This window comes from Embiotoca jacksoni, unplaced genomic scaffold (assembly GCF_022577435.1).
Source record: "Embiotoca jacksoni isolate LCO1_2020_lvr unplaced genomic scaffold, fEmbJac1.0.p SCAF_15, whole genome shotgun sequence".
Classification (NCBI taxonomy): domain Eukaryota; kingdom Metazoa; phylum Chordata; class Actinopteri; family Embiotocidae; genus Embiotoca; species Embiotoca jacksoni.
The window spans coordinates 9,857,128-9,872,604 of record NW_027185285.1 but is presented as its reverse complement, the minus strand read 5'-3'; the positions used below and the strand labels follow the sequence as shown (position 1 = coordinate 9,872,604).

General features: G+C 42.3%; 1 protein-coding gene across 2 annotated transcripts in view; it reads right to left on the bottom strand.

The window, feature by feature from the left end:
- Positions 1-5,896: 5,896 nt before the first annotated feature.
- Positions 5,897-15,477, bottom strand: part of ntn1b (netrin 1b) — a 43,125-nt gene continuing 33,544 nt past the window's right edge. For both annotated transcript variants that reach the window (XM_069149446.1, XM_069149447.1), the window contains exons 6-7: positions 14,587-14,661; positions 5,897-8,869 (exon numbers count right to left, since the gene is read on the bottom strand). In XM_069149446.1, the coding sequence (XP_069005547.1) occupies positions 8,550-8,869; positions 14,587-14,661 (395 nt within the window). In that variant the 3' untranslated portion in view covers positions 5,897-8,549. The remainder of the gene's footprint in view (positions 8,870-14,586; positions 14,662-15,477) is intronic.

The window sequence follows — 15,477 nt, the reverse complement described above, 5'->3', positions numbered from 1 at the left end:
GCTTGTTTTAAGGGATTTTCAGGGCACATACTTGCTCTACAAGTTTCCTGTAATCAAAATATTGACAGAAACTTTCAAATAATGTGCCCAGTATATATACACACACACACACACACACACACATATATATATATATATATATATATATATATTTTTTTTATGACAGAAAAAAGTTTCACGTTTCCCAAATAGCCGCTGTGGAAACTAAAGTGAGACGTGCTGAGAGTTATAGGTCTGCCTCATCCACATGAGCAGCTTTTCTAGCACTAAATCTGAGCATAGGTCAGCGCTCTGTTTTCGTACATTTCTGTCTCACACTCGACCCAGAACTGTCTGCTAGCCTTTTAGAGCTCCGTGGACGGGCTAGAGACAAGAAGGAGAAATGGCGATATAGAAAGCGATTGTGAAATGTGGGAGCGAGGAGTGTTTGGCAGGGCTCATCTTGTTTGCTCAGTAAACTCCCGAAGCCTGTGTTTTTTCGCCGAGGGAAATGCCCGCATTGTTGGGCCCGGAGACCGTGGTTACGGGCCAGCCCGGGGCCCAGCCAGGCAGGTTGGGACAAACAACAAGATGAAGGTCAACTAATATAGCAGTTAATTCCACATCCTGGTCCCCATGACACCCAGGCTGGGTTTATTTGAAGATCCCAGACCCTGAAGTCACTCTGCACTTTGTTTAGTCCATGAGTATTTCTGGTTGGAGCCAACACTTTCAGATATTAATGTATTCGGATGCGAAGGAAGGGAGGGTGGAAGAGAGAAAGGAGAAGGGGATACCACTAAGAAATAAAGAGGAAACCAGAATTTCACACACCTTTCTGACTTTTTTTTTTTTATCCATATTTTGTCAATTTCTCATCATGATCAACTTGTCAGTGCTCTCTGGTCAACGAACTAACTGGTGACACTGTTTCTACCTGATATATCTACAGCATGCTAATATCGGATGACTTAATGGTCCAGCTCTCATCATCGTGTACAAGCTGACCTGCAACAACAAATTATCTCCATGCAATGTGCCTTTTTTGTGCTTTTAAAGTCGTAATTCTTCAGATCGCAGTTTTGCCCGTTCACATCATCAGTAGCTCATTGAAGCTCTGACACAGCTGTATGAGAATGAACAGTGTGGCTTATATGGTGCAGGAATGACAGGACAATAAAAGATACTATATATAGTAGCAGTTTATGAATTTAAATTGAAGGTCTATTGCAGGAAAAAGAGCGATGTGAGTGGAGTCTATGTTGGGGTCATATTACAGGAAATGGTTATGTTTAAACAGCATGAGAAGTCAAATTGCTGCTAAACTGTGTTCGGTGTCCTCTTGTCCCCATTAAAAGCTGGAGGACAGGGCGCTACTGTGAGCCGACTGAAGGACTCTCCTCATGGCGCGGACCCCAGTGAGATCCATCCACTCTGGCATCCTCTGTGTCCCCGGCAGTGTGCGCGAATAGACATGAAAAAGAGCTAGTTTATGAGCTGATTGTCTTACTGATCATTTAACTCGGGACCATTAGAATGCAGAAGTGTAGGGGGGATGGGTATGGGTGAAAAATATAGAACACACCATCCAAAAGCCAAGTGCCTTAATCCTGTATGGAAATGGTAATGAGACAAAAAAAAAAAAAAAAAAAAAGGAGGACTAACTCTGTCTGTGTGTGCTCTCCTATCCAGGATGGGATGGAGGCCTCTCTAGTGGGGTTTCTCCAGGATGCATAAGAAGAGCCTTTGTGCTCCAATCTAGTAAGCCAGAAATACAGCTTTTGAACCATGTGCATTGAAAGAAAAGACAGAAATGGAGAGGCAAGTTTTGGAGAGAGTGAATGAGTGAGTGGAGTGGGTGGGGGAGTGGAGAGGTGGGTGGGGGCTCTAAAGGTGTTGGTGTCAAAAGCAGAGGGTGTAATACAATGCGTGTCTGTGCATGTGTGTACGCGCACATATATGTTTTTTTGTAGCATGTGTGTGTGCGCGCCCGTGTTGTGTGTGTGTGTGTGTGTGTGTGTGTGTGTGTGTGTGTGTGCTGGTCACACAGTGGGCATCCATCGAGCACCTCTTTAAGCCCTCTTTCCATCTCCTAAAGGTGCTTCATGCTTTGTTTCATGGAGCCTCTTTCTTTCACTCAGCTGAAGCCCGACTGGGAACGAATGCTGGGAAGTAAAAGAGTGGCCATCGACTGATGGAAGCTGCCGCGAAAAAACAGACAGAGGAACATGCAACACACCACCTGTGCATGTATAGCCAAATTTATACTGACAGTATTGATTGTTTATTTGATGTGTTCTGTCAATCGTCATGCAGATTTCTATAATTATAAGTTGAAAATCGCTTTGCGTTTGTTAATTATATGATCGTTTTCCCGTCCCCGTGAGGGGGCAAAGCAAACAGGGCTTGGAAATACATTTAGTCAGCTGAGAAAACAGTTATATTGTTCTCTGTTTAGTCGGGTGCTTAAAGCAAACAAAACAGCATCTGTGGTGCAGCTCTAGTTTTGCAGAGGGTTAAGAAGATGGAGTGTGAGGCCAAGTGGGTTTCAGCAAAACAAAAAGCCTGTGATTGCATATATAGTTTTTTTGCTCTGAGCGAGGTATGCAGAGATCTCATGCATAAAATCTGAATTTAAAATCTGACTTGATTGAAATGATTGAGCCTCCCTGACTGAAATGAAATGTGGTGGCACTCTTGGAGTCCCTCTTCGACAGTCACTTGCCTGGAATGTGAATAAAGATTAGAAATGATGGCTCTAAATGTTTCTTGCTGCTGGATGCTAATCAGTCTCTGTGATCTTCTTCGGTGTTCCTCCTCCATCCCACACAGCTAATCCACTTAAGTGTCACCGGCCTCTCAGCTCGCTACCCAAACTCATTTTGGTAGATCTCAGTAATGAGTTTTTCTCCCGCGCTGTGTAATAAAGGCCCAATCAGAGTCATTAAAACATTGTTCATTAACACTGAAGTTAATGAATGTCTTGTCAAAACTCTGTAATTACTTGCTAATTACATTGTTATTCGACCATTTGGAATGCCCCCCTTTCTCTTTTCCTTTGCTATTGAATGAGTCGGGCCTGTTGATGAGGGTCTGTGAATGGGATTAAGGCTGCTTGTGATGCCTCCCGCCCCACCATGGTGGTCATTTTATTCAATATATTTTTTTTAGGAGTTCTATAGTTGTCCATAGATTTCTGAATGTATGGACTGATACCATTCAAGATAGGGGGAATGTCACCTCAGTGGGTGAACTCTTCCTGAGTGCAGAAAGTTTGCGGAATACTCCTTTTGAACATTTGCTTTCTAAGGCGGTTCACTGATTTGACGCCACTCGGGTCTCAGGACCTTGGAGTGTACTGCAAGTGTCCCCACAGAGTTATAAAACGCACACACACATGGAAGTCACATAATCCCTGATGTGATGTTGTTTCAGCGCTGCAGACAGCCACAGCGGCCTCATAACGCTCACTGGTTACCTGTCGGTGAAAAACAAGGGGGCAAGGAACAATAAGGAAAAAGCAGTAAATTTTAATCCTCTGACTGTTTTTATGGGCTCAATCTGACAAAGAAATCAGGCTCTTTTCCATCCTGTCATCATCATCAAACATGTATAGAGTATATGTCATGGGAGCTGAAGCCTTTTCACTCAACAACTTGTTGTTTCCATTTCCTGGCAGCTGTCAGCGCAGCACACAATTAAAGGGCAGAAGGCCACCCTGCCACCGAAGCTAGGACAGCCTCAGCGTGTCGCACTATCACAACCGCCCTGCCCGGCTTTGTTTTCCGAGGAGGACAATGGCAGCAGTGTGACTGGGGGGGTTTATCTGTGCGGAAAGTTCCGAGTCGGTGTTGCTGATGGAAAACTGAGCCCAACCCGAAGCCCATCAAAGAACTACGGTCATGTCGTGTCTACGCGTTTGTTGTCCCAGCTTCATCTTTGCGCATACTGAGCGGGAAGTACGCACACTCCCAGATCTCTGTTCAGCTCTCCCGTCCCGCCTGAATCATGAGAGAAATCTCAGTGATCTTGTGCAACACTCAGCCTTCATAAACTGAAGTGAGGTCGGTCTTGTCCTGCAGGCCCTGATGACCTCATTGTCAGACAAGCCAATTAAATATACCTGTAACAACAACACCTATTCTACCTCGATCATGCGTTCATCCAGTGACCTCTTCATCCCTCCCTTTCTCCTTTTACTGATTGTTAAAAGTGTTTTTTGCAGCTCACCGTCCTTGTGGCCTGATATTAATGGAGAACACAGCTTAAACTTTCGGTACTGACTGTATAATTGGTTGGCCCCTTTGGAGTGTTTTGCGCTGGGCATCGCAGGAGCAGTATATCAATACCCCGTCCACGAGCCAAGACAGACGGACTCTCGTTTGGAGCAGGTTCAGAATTGTGTGTTTTTGTGTGAAAGTCCCGCAGGAATAAGTTAAGGGTTTCCACTGATTCCAAAACCTCCCAGCTACAACAATAACATCTGCGGTTTGGATTAGACACGTCGGTGATATCACCCTTTTAGTAATATGCTTGCATTATAACAATCTTACAGCCAGTCCTTATTGTCTGTGAAGTTTATGGAGGCACGGGATCCAACAAAAATGATGATCAGCGCTGCAATACATGGTTGAAGTTCTTTGCCAGCAGCTAATGTTTTAATCAATTTGCTGCTATTGCTTCACTGTTGGCTTCACATTTTTTATGCCACACCGAAAACTTCCCTTCAGAGAATTCCAATTTTTTTTTTGAGAAAGTTCTCACTTAAGAAATGTTTCAGCAGGATAATATTCCTTTAGAGGCCTAAAAGCCTGTCTTTTTTTTATTAATCATTATACTGCACAGCATAAACATGCTCATTGACCCTGCTGAGCTGTGATTATCAGTTACACTCCTGCCTGTTGCTTTTCAGCACAGAAAATGAGGTGACGCTTTCATTACAGCCTTTATACTGCATATGTACAAAATATTAAAGCTGTAATTTAAAGTCCTGTGTCCGTATGGTTAATGTGGAGACATACAAATGGTGTTTGGGAACTCATTTGTACTGCAAGTACATTTTAAATTACCTCATAAATATTGAAAAAAAATAGAGCACATTAGCATACATGTCATGAAAAGTTGAATAATGTGTGGCACTTAATTATATATTTTAAGATACTGTATAACTACACTTAAGTTACAGTGTAAAACTAACCTCATACAGCCTATATACCCCACACATACACTGTGATATTTTTTTTCTGCACACTATTTATACCAAACATTTTACTATAAAGCTCGATATAAACATGCAACGGATTATGATTTGATGATATGTCAGGAAATAAAAGCTCATCTGCTTGTAAGTTCTTCTCTAAAATTCGTATTGATTTATTAAATGAATCTGACATTGGATCCCAAAACTGAATTACTGTTCCCCAGTTTATTATCATTATTTTAAAAACTTAAATACAACTTATTTTATACTGTAGCTGTTTCTGTACAGGCACATGCTTTTTATTTTGTTCTTTAGTATATATCCCTAAACTCAAATTCCTTTTATTTCTGAACTGCTTGTCCTCCTCCCCTAATAATGCAATAATTACTTTTTTTATTAATACCTTGTGTGGAATGAATAATTACACATTATGTGAGCTGTTGTCTAAAGTGTTACCAAGATGGGATGTAGCTACAATATTATGTTTTGCAAGAATTTCCGTAGGTCATTATTTTGAGAAGATTTAACATATTATTTCATATTGTATTGGCTTCCAATGTTTTTCAAGCAGAATTTCATAACACAAAGTAGCCAACAGTTACACCTTAAATTGTACTAAAGTACATTGTGTGAGTAGGTGCATAGAAATGTTTTCATACAGAATCTGGAAGCAATGAATGATGCTTTTGATCCTGAGAGATGTAATTGCAGCCTGGATCATCTTCGTGTTGTGTTTTTATTCAGCTTTATTTCAGACGCATTAAGTTTCAGTTCTATCAGACCGTTGAAAAACATTAACCAATACTGTTCATTACAGCCAGCTACAATCCAATGCAAAAGTAAAAAATAAAAAGGTCAACATGAAAACACCACAAATTTAATGTGTCATTAAATATATTCATTTGTGATAGACATAATATATTAGTATTACAAGACATTACACAACCATTTGCAAGGACACTGCTAAACAACATTTACAAGCCAATGTATAAACATGAGCAGATAATTGTTCAGAAATAATATTTATGGAGAACAAAAGTGTGGTTGTGAGTACCTTTCTGCAAACGCCTGCAAGAAATAGTTGGAATGTGTCGTTGTGTTGGCAGAGACTTTATTAGCACTTTGTAATCATCAAATACATACAGTATGATGCACAGAGCACTGAGGTGGACCTGTGTGTGTGTGTGTGTGTGTGTGTGTGTGTGTGTGTGTGTGTGTGTGTGTGTTTGTGAGATCCTCTGGGTGCACATACTCAGGTAAACATGAGAAATTTGTCTGACATTCATTTATTTCTTTATAAGCCTCTAGTATTTAAAACTCTGGTTAAATACACATGAAGATAGATCTAGTTAATGTTTTAAACAACAACAACAAAAGTAATACTATACAGCTATATAACATGTAGACAATCGGTCATGCCTTTTTGTCGAGTACCAAGTCTGGATAATGAAATCCGGTCCTCAAACAGTCGCTTTGAGGTGACGGACGTTTGACACAGTGTGCTTAACACACTATACAAGAAACATCTGTGATACTTTATCACTCCACAGGTTATTTTTTTCCACAACATTGAATACTGTATACAAATTAAATGTGTACATAATTCACAATCATTATTAGCCAGTCAGCTACAGTATATAGTGAGCATGCAGTATGCAAGTGATAGGGCTGGGTACCCTTAAAATTTTTTCGATACTGGCACCTATATCTTGACTTCGATACTGGTTCCTGAACAATACTTTTTTTCAATACCAATTTTTTAAAATTCATTTTTAACAGAAAGAAGAATATATTACACATTACGGTACAAGTCTTTAGTTTTCATGCAGTTGAGAGAGGGAAAGTGTAAACCAGGTTATTTTCTGTAGCCACAATTTACAGAAGTCTTCTGAACGCCGCACAAGCAAGCTATCATTCGATACCATAATTTACAGATGTTTCCTGCACGTTTCACGTGCAAGCTATTCCTTGATGCAAAAACTGACCAATGTTTCCTATACGCCTCACATGCAGGCTATCAGTACACGCTAGCCAGCCTGCTGCGCAAAGAGAAGCCTCCAGGTACTGCTGCGAATCGGGCATTTATGTGGCCAAAAATCATTTTGAAAACGGTGACATAAGGGGTCCAAACTGAGTGATTTTCTACATTAGTGTAGATGTAGCAATAGCATTGAAATTTGGTATAAAAGTATTAAAGTTCGGTACCCAGCCCTAGTCAGTGGTGTGAGGTTTGCTTGATAGGTCGATATTCTCTTTTTCTATGAAAATCGGATGCTTCACTTCATCAGTTCTGTCACTTACAAATGTTTCAGACGTCCAACTTACATTTAGTAGAGAATAAACACTACGCTTCTTTGAACAGTCCCCCAGAAACATCAACCCATTGAGTCATCAGTGAGGCGAGCAGGGTTTGCACCAGCTAGACAGTTTTTTTTTGTTTTTTTGTTTTTTTGTTTTGCATCAAATGGTTCAGGTTTTGTCTTTTTGGATGCCCCTCTTGATCGGTTTGTGAACATATCTCATATGTTCTAAAACTTTTGACTAGTAAAAATAAGTGCATGGTTGAGAAGTCTACTCTACGTCTAGTTGATGCTATGGCATCATCTACTAAAAATAATGTCTATGTATGCACATATGGTTACTTATATTGTAGAGGTCACAACCACAACATACTGTTGAAATATCGATAAGCGCCGAGCAAAAACTTTCTCGTAACAAGACCATTACACAGAACGAGGAGAGGATCTTAATGGCATTTTTCTGCCGCAACACTGAGGTAATACTCACATATGAGCCTGGAGCTCTCATGAAAAATGGCACTCTGAGACCACAGTTGTGAACAAGTCCACCATTTTTAACTTTTTACCTGTTGAAAAATGTTCTGCAAAGTTTGGCAGGTTGCAAAGAGCAACTTATCATACGTGAGCAGAGTCCCTCGATGCCATGTGATAAATCTTCATCTAACGACTCTTTTCACAGCACAATGGAAACAGATCCTCTGAAGACACAAAAGGGCAGTACAGAAGATGCTTTAAAATAACTGAACACAGGACTTTAATAAACAAATGGCATCATGGGTAAGAGAGTCAGGGTGAGACATATCTGTAACATTAGGTGCAAACTCTGCAATTATACAACAAAACAAACCTCGAAAGACGTACAGAAACAGAAGAAGTGTAGAATGAGCTCCTTCACAAAAGTTCCTAAAAAAACAAAAAAAAAACACTAATCTCTTCGCTCCAGCTCAGAGCAGCAGCACTCAGTCATTCCCCCACTTCTCCTACTTTTCACCTGTGTCTCTATTTTCAATTTTCCAGTTTATTTTTATTTTTTCATCCATCCTTTCCTCTTCCTCGGTTTCATCCCACTTTTAGCACTTTCCCCTCTTGTCACGCTGTTGGAACTTCCTCAGCCGGCGGCCCCACAGGTCCTTCCACGGGATGAGCAGGCTTCCCTTGTCGGCGACTACGCCGCTCTGCCCGGGGGAGTCGTCGTCCGTCCCCAAGAGCAGGTACTTCCTGCCGGGCTTGATCTTAGGGCACTTGCAGGCCACGTCCTTTGCGCGCACCCACAGCAGCTGGTCCCCGCGGCGGATGCGATGCTCACCTTGTTTGTACACGGAGATGATGTTGACGGTGAACTTCCACCACTCACCTGCCTTGTCTCCCTTCAGAACGTGCACTTGGACAGCTGATGGAGGAGAAAAGCAGAAGTTAAATCACCTACATGAACAAGTAAAAAAATTGAATAGACCACTTATTCCTAACATGTTAGAACTGAGAAAGTTAGCAAAGTCTACAGAGCTAAAATTAATACACATAAAGAGCTAAAGTGTCCAACTTGTACCACTCCAAGTGACATTTGTAACATAAACCAAACCGGCATAAAGACTTGAAGAACTATAAAAACACATCAAAACAATGTCTACTTTTAAATAATGGTGTTAAAAAACATCTGTTTCAAAATGATTTCATTTGAGGAACGGGTGCTTGAGATGATCTGTGGGAGTATATCACATGGTAAGCATGGGAATGACAGACGAGCACCTTCTTCTTCAAAACACTTTTATACAACATTGCATAAAAGAGCCAATAAAACGTCTGTTTGAACACGACCCAGAAATCTGCTGCATGTCCTCGGCCCCGCCCCTTCATCTCCGACCTACGACCTTTTCTCGTTTTGCTCCTGAGCATTCTCCCGACTACAGCAACAGTTTCCATAGCTCCCTGTCTCCCTGTGCAAACACAATGGCTTCCGACGGAGAACATCTGAAATCACACGTCCCTATGAAGGCCAGAGACAGTTTTTTTCATTTGCCCGGCTGGGTTAAAGGCAGAAGAAGCAGTTTTTGTTTTTGTTTTTCAAAAATAAATAGCCCAAAAGAAAGTTTTATAGAAAAATTCCACATCTGCAACTAATATAAGTTCTGAAACAAATTCTTTCCGATTGGCCTGTCAGGTGTTAAACTGCAGTCTGAACATCTGAACACAGGCAACCTCAGGCGAAATCAAGCTCAACCTGGTAACTATTGGGACGCCACTTGTACCTGACATTTTCATACCAGGAAATGAGTAAAAGCTCCCTTCACAGAAGCTCCCCTGCGCAGATTTCTCCGTCTAGTGCAGCAGCCATTACTTCATCACCGTGATTGCAACAAGAGGCAAACAGCTCAGCAGTGTCGGAGATAATCTGCGCTTGAAGTCGAAGTGCTTTATCCCGTGGGTTTAGCTAGGAATGTGCTGTTACCGTTTAAGTGTGTGCAGTGGTTCACTTAAAACTGTGAGAAGCAATCTAATCTGGAAAAGACTGGATTAGATGATAAGAAACACTCAAGATGGTCTATTATGTGTAACTAATTTAATACTTAATCAATTATTGCTTGATGCAATTTCTTTATTTTTTAATGTCAAAACAAGGCTCTTGAATTGCAAGTTAACCAAATTCTTGTAGGGTTCCCACAGATCAGGGAATTTAATGGAATATCAGGGAATTTTAAACCCTCTTTTCCAGACAGGGAAAGTCAGGGGATGTGATCATGTTTTGGGCCAAGTCATGAAATATCAAGGACTTTTGCTGGCATGTTTAAATTTTAGTTGCCATTTATCGAAATATACTTTTCATGTAGTATTTTTTATTTAATTGCATTATTTCAAGTGTTTCCCGTACTGCATGAGTGGTTTATCCCCTTTCTGTTTGTCAGCAAGTGGCAGGTACTTCAGTTACGATAGGCCTTTTCTTGTACCTGCTTAGGAAGGCAAACATGCCAGGAAAATGTATATTTAAAGAGCTTTGGCTACAAAAATAATTCAAAGACTATATATATATATCAAATATGGAAGAAGGAGCCCTTCGCAGCCACGCCAACAGTTTTTTTTTTTGGGTCAGGATGTTAAAAAGGGTGCGTAGGCTTGGTGTGTGATCATAATTGGGCAGTAGGTCTAAGCAATGAATATTTTAGTACTGAAAATGTGTGCGAGTTTGCAAATTGATGGGAATAAAATAATGTGGCTGTTTCTTGTCTGCTCAGCACCCTGGGTTTTCTATTTATTACTGGTCATAGAATTTTGGTCTTTTAATCAGTGAAAGTCAGTGTAAAGTCAGGGAATTATACATTTGATTTAGAGTGGAAATAAGTGTGTAATAATAATAATAATAACTAAATCGGTAGTTCCTCTTTAGCCTTTTCTTTGCTATTGTGCCTTAACATGATCACTTTCTCTGTTCTTCTGTCATCCCCTGTTGCTGCCAAGAATGAAGAGAACTGGAGGAGTCGGCTGTTTAACTGTGTGTGTCAATGCATGGTGTGAGCAAATTGCACACAATTTCAGAAGAAAGACGGTTTGTTGGGCTGAGTGGAGCAAGCTCTCACAGCTCTGCCATTCATTGCGGCCCTCTCCTCCATCCAGACAACACATAAAGGGTGTGTGAGTAGGGGGTGGGTGGGAGGGGGTTGTGACTATTTGTCTTCACGGCCCCAGCGAAAAGTTCCAGGAGGAGAAATCGGGATGTGTTTCCGACCTCATGAGCTGTCCGGGTTCTGCTCCCAGAGCCCCATCCAACTTTGCAGCGTGAGAATCCAGCCGAGACGGCGCTCTCCTACCCCGAGCCGCCACCATGAACTCTGCTGAAGGGGTCTCGCTTACGACACCCAGGCACAGTCTCTCCGCCTGTGTCTGCCCCGCTTTCTTTCTCTCTCAAGTATGTTTTCAGTGGACGCTGCGTATTTAAACACACACAAATCCACACGCACACACACCTTCTGCCACTTGGTCTGAGCTAAATAGACAGCAGAGAGAGAACGGGAGCGCGGGGTCAAGCAATCTATTAGAAAATAGTGCACACTGTTTGGTGAGACGGAGTGTGAGAGGAAGTGTGAGATGATCCAGCACTCGGGACAATGGCTGCCAACCGAGGCTCCCTCACAGCCAAGCTTCCCACTGGGTTTATCTTCTTCGGGTGTGCTGAGACTTGACACTGCATGCCACCAACAGGCAGGGGCTAATGAAATTAGAGCTTGCTTAATTACCGCGCAGAGGCCCCTGTCCCCTCTGGTTATCAGCTGAGTGAATGATCAGGGACCTGTTACCCTTGGGTGAGCGCAGAGAGGTGGCAAGGGGGGTCTGGGGGGGCCCTGCCTTTGAGCACTATCCCGGAGCGTCGGTAAACACGCGGCCCTTTGATTCATTGTCCCCGCTGTGGCAGGGAGAGGGAGGGTACGTGTGTGCAGAGGAGGGTGTCAGGCGAGAATATAATCCCTTTGTGTCCGCCGTCTCCGTAGCTACGGCAGTGATGAAAAACAAAAATTGAATAAACAAAACATATTTCTTTTTCTCCGGGGTGGCAATCCGTCACCGTCTGCTTAATTTACCACCTGTTTGTGCCCTGAGGAATGCTCGGTGCCGGCAGAGCGCACAACTGTGTTCAAACAGAGGGCCCCTTCCCGTGACCCCCAGGGGCCTGCATCACTACTCACACATGGGGGGTTGTGGCCCCCCGAAGAACAGAGAAGAGACTCTGAAGCCCCACAAAAGCAAGGCGACAGGCCTGAGAAATGAATTAGACCTCGGCAAAGGGAATGCATGCTAAGCAATGATGTCTGCCATACCGCCTCGGCGCGGCTCACTCACAATCATCTGCTTCCAGAGTTTTTTAGGGGGACTTCAGAGGAAACCAACAGGAACCGCCCGCTTCGCTCGAATCAGCCTGACTGATTTATAGTCACACAGCCTGCCTCAGCTCTGATGATGAAGATTTAAGTCAATCGAAATATGAATAATGGCTGCATTTGGCTTTGTAGCAACATGCGACAAATGGCCTGAATTACTGTCTGCTCAACTGCAAGGGGGGAATAAAATGTATTTGGCCAATTTTCAGTTGGATGCCGTTTCAAGTATGTAGAGCTGCTTTTCTGTCTGATTGATGAAGTTTCACCAATGATGAATTTGAATGAGAGAAAATGTATTCGGACCTGAAATAGATCAACATCAGGGAAGCTGAAAGTAGAGTAGAGTTGTAGGGACAAACCTTCTTAATGCACAACTTTACATTAACAGTTCACTGAAATCTGAATCATTGATGTTGGTCAACAATAGAGAGATTTTTACAAAAATACTAGAGGATACAGCTTCCACAAAGCACACAAATCGATTTGGGTCATTTTTAATAAAAATGTGTAGTCGTTTGGGTCTATATAATATTTGGAAAATCTTGGCTGGAAGCAGTTTATATTCTGACAAACACTGGATGCCTCAGAGTTGTTGTTTTTTCTGTCTCTGTGGGTTACAGATGTGAATCCACTGATAGCAGATTTTATTGCGATGATTAAATTGTGCAGAAGTAGATTGTTTGCCATGTGGACAAATGTAGAGAGATTCACAGGAAAGTGTTTTACCCTTGTATCCTCCCGTAGTTGTGTTTTTTGTTTGACAGATAAAACAAAAGGAAAATTCAAGTCGTGTTATACTACTTGAAATGTCCTATTTGTTCCAAGCTGCTGGTTTGTGAGACACAGCTGCATTTGATGTATTCTGGTGGTGCCAGTGCTTTAACATATTTCTACCCGTCACTATGGATGTGTTTCAGCTGCGTGTCCTGTGCTGACAGCATCATGGGATTATTATGTGTTTTGACTTCTCATTAATTTGGGATTTCTTGTAAAAAATGCCTGTAAATTTGCTTCAGACTGGCTGGGCTGGGCAAAGCCCGATCGTATTCGTACGATGTGTTTGTCTTTTGCGTGCAAATCTACTGTCATTTGAACACTTTAGACCTCCATACTGTGGCACTTTTAATACTGCTCAGACAATAGGTTCTGCAGGCGGGAGGGAGACTTTTACTGAATGCATTTAATAACAGTAGATGAGTAATACATCCTCAAACACAAGTCTAAACTGCACTTGCATTAAAGCATGAGAACTCTCGTTCCCTCGTATTTCATTGTGTCAGCTGCAACAGCATTTTAAAGCCAGCCCTTCCCTTGATAGATGAGAACATCGGTACCACTCTTACCCCTGCACAGTAAGCATTTAGCTGTAGCCATTTAGCTTAGCTTAGCAAAAAGACTGGAGACAGGGGGAAGCAGCTCGCCTGGTTTTGTCCCAACAATAATAAAATCGGCATTCCCGCGCCTACTCTAAAGATCCTTAATTATTACATTATATCTAGTTTTAACTCTTGGCCTGGATTTCTTGTTGGTTGAACATGATACGGCTTCTTGCCAAGGAAATAGTCCCAGGCATGAACCCCAAATTGTTGCTTTCACACTTTAGCTAATTCAGCTGTTCGTTTCAGCTTCATATTTATTGTGCAGAGATGATTGTGCTATCGGGCGTCTCATCTAATTCTCTGCAAAACACAAAACAAACATATTGTGCAAACTGTCAAGCTGCTCTAAGACACGCCTGAGAAATTATAGATGTTCTTGTATAGATTTGTATAGCTTCATGACTTTACCTAAACAGCCACACTCTTTAACACAAACATCTGGTTTGAATGTATTGACTGGTTTAGTTTCTTTTTCTTTTTCTTTTTTTATGTCTATGGTCATACAACTGCACAAACAGCGTTAGCTGGATCAGCTCATCAAATGAACTTTTATGAGTGACAAGATGTTGACAATCACACATCTTAAAAAGCTAAAACAAATTCCTGCACACACTTAAAAATGATCCACATTTTTAAAAAGACTATTTTCAGGGGGTAGAAATGTCAGTTTAGTGTTCACATAAATCCACATGGATGAATGAGTATTAGTGGAGCTGACCTGAGGCTGTTCGAATAAGACGCTGACGTCACATCGACAGGGTGTGGATCGGCTGTGCTTGGGATGTGATTAATTGAGACATTTGACCTCATGACTGTTGCCTAACATCTGACAGACCACCTTCCCGTGTACTGGACCCACTTACCGTAGTCTTTTTTACAGTACTTCTTCATGGTGATCTTCATTTTTCCCTTGGAGGCTTTACAGTGAGATTCACAATCTGAGGACAAGAAGATAGACGAAGAGAAAGTAAACAAATTTAAACAATGCAAATGGTAAAATGTCTCCTGTAACACCAAGAAACGCGTCTCAGCATCATCCGGCACGACTCCAGCTGGATAGACTTTATATGTGGCCCCTTGTGTCGCACTATTTGTGCCCCTCCTCCCCCCCCTCCCCGGGGTCCAAAAGAGGACTTCAAAGTGCCACTGTGAAACCGATTAAAGCTTACACAGATCCTCCTGTGTCTGTCAACACACTCCTACTATACGCCCTCCCGTGTTTTCCATCCCAGCCCGCTCCCTCGTCAGTGTCCTGGCACGCATTGTGTGAGCTGTGACGGCTACTGAGGTCACTCCTGTACAAAAGAAGGTCATGGGGGGGAAATTAGCCAGAGATTTACCAAAAAATTAGCAGGGACCCCTTTGCAACCTCTGAGCCACATGAGGCGAGAAAGTAAATACTCCAACGCCGGCTGAGGCTAAGTGATCTGTGTCCCCCCAGAGAAGAGCAACCAGAAAGAAGCTCACAGACTTATGATTAATCTCCAAGCAGGAACCCCTTCACACCGCTGAATGTGTGCCTGGGTTTGTGTGCCAAAGGACTTTATCGATGGCCACTCTGTCATGCTGTCACGGCGCCAGGTACCTTTTGTAATGAGGAAGCTGGTGGTGGGACTAGAGGCCAAACTGAAAATTGAAATCATTTGTTCCCTCCACTTTCCACTGACTGACACAAATTGGAACCAGACCATCTGAGAGTGTACCCCCCCCCCCTCCCTCCACCTCCCTTCCCACTCTGCCTCTCCCAGAGCAAT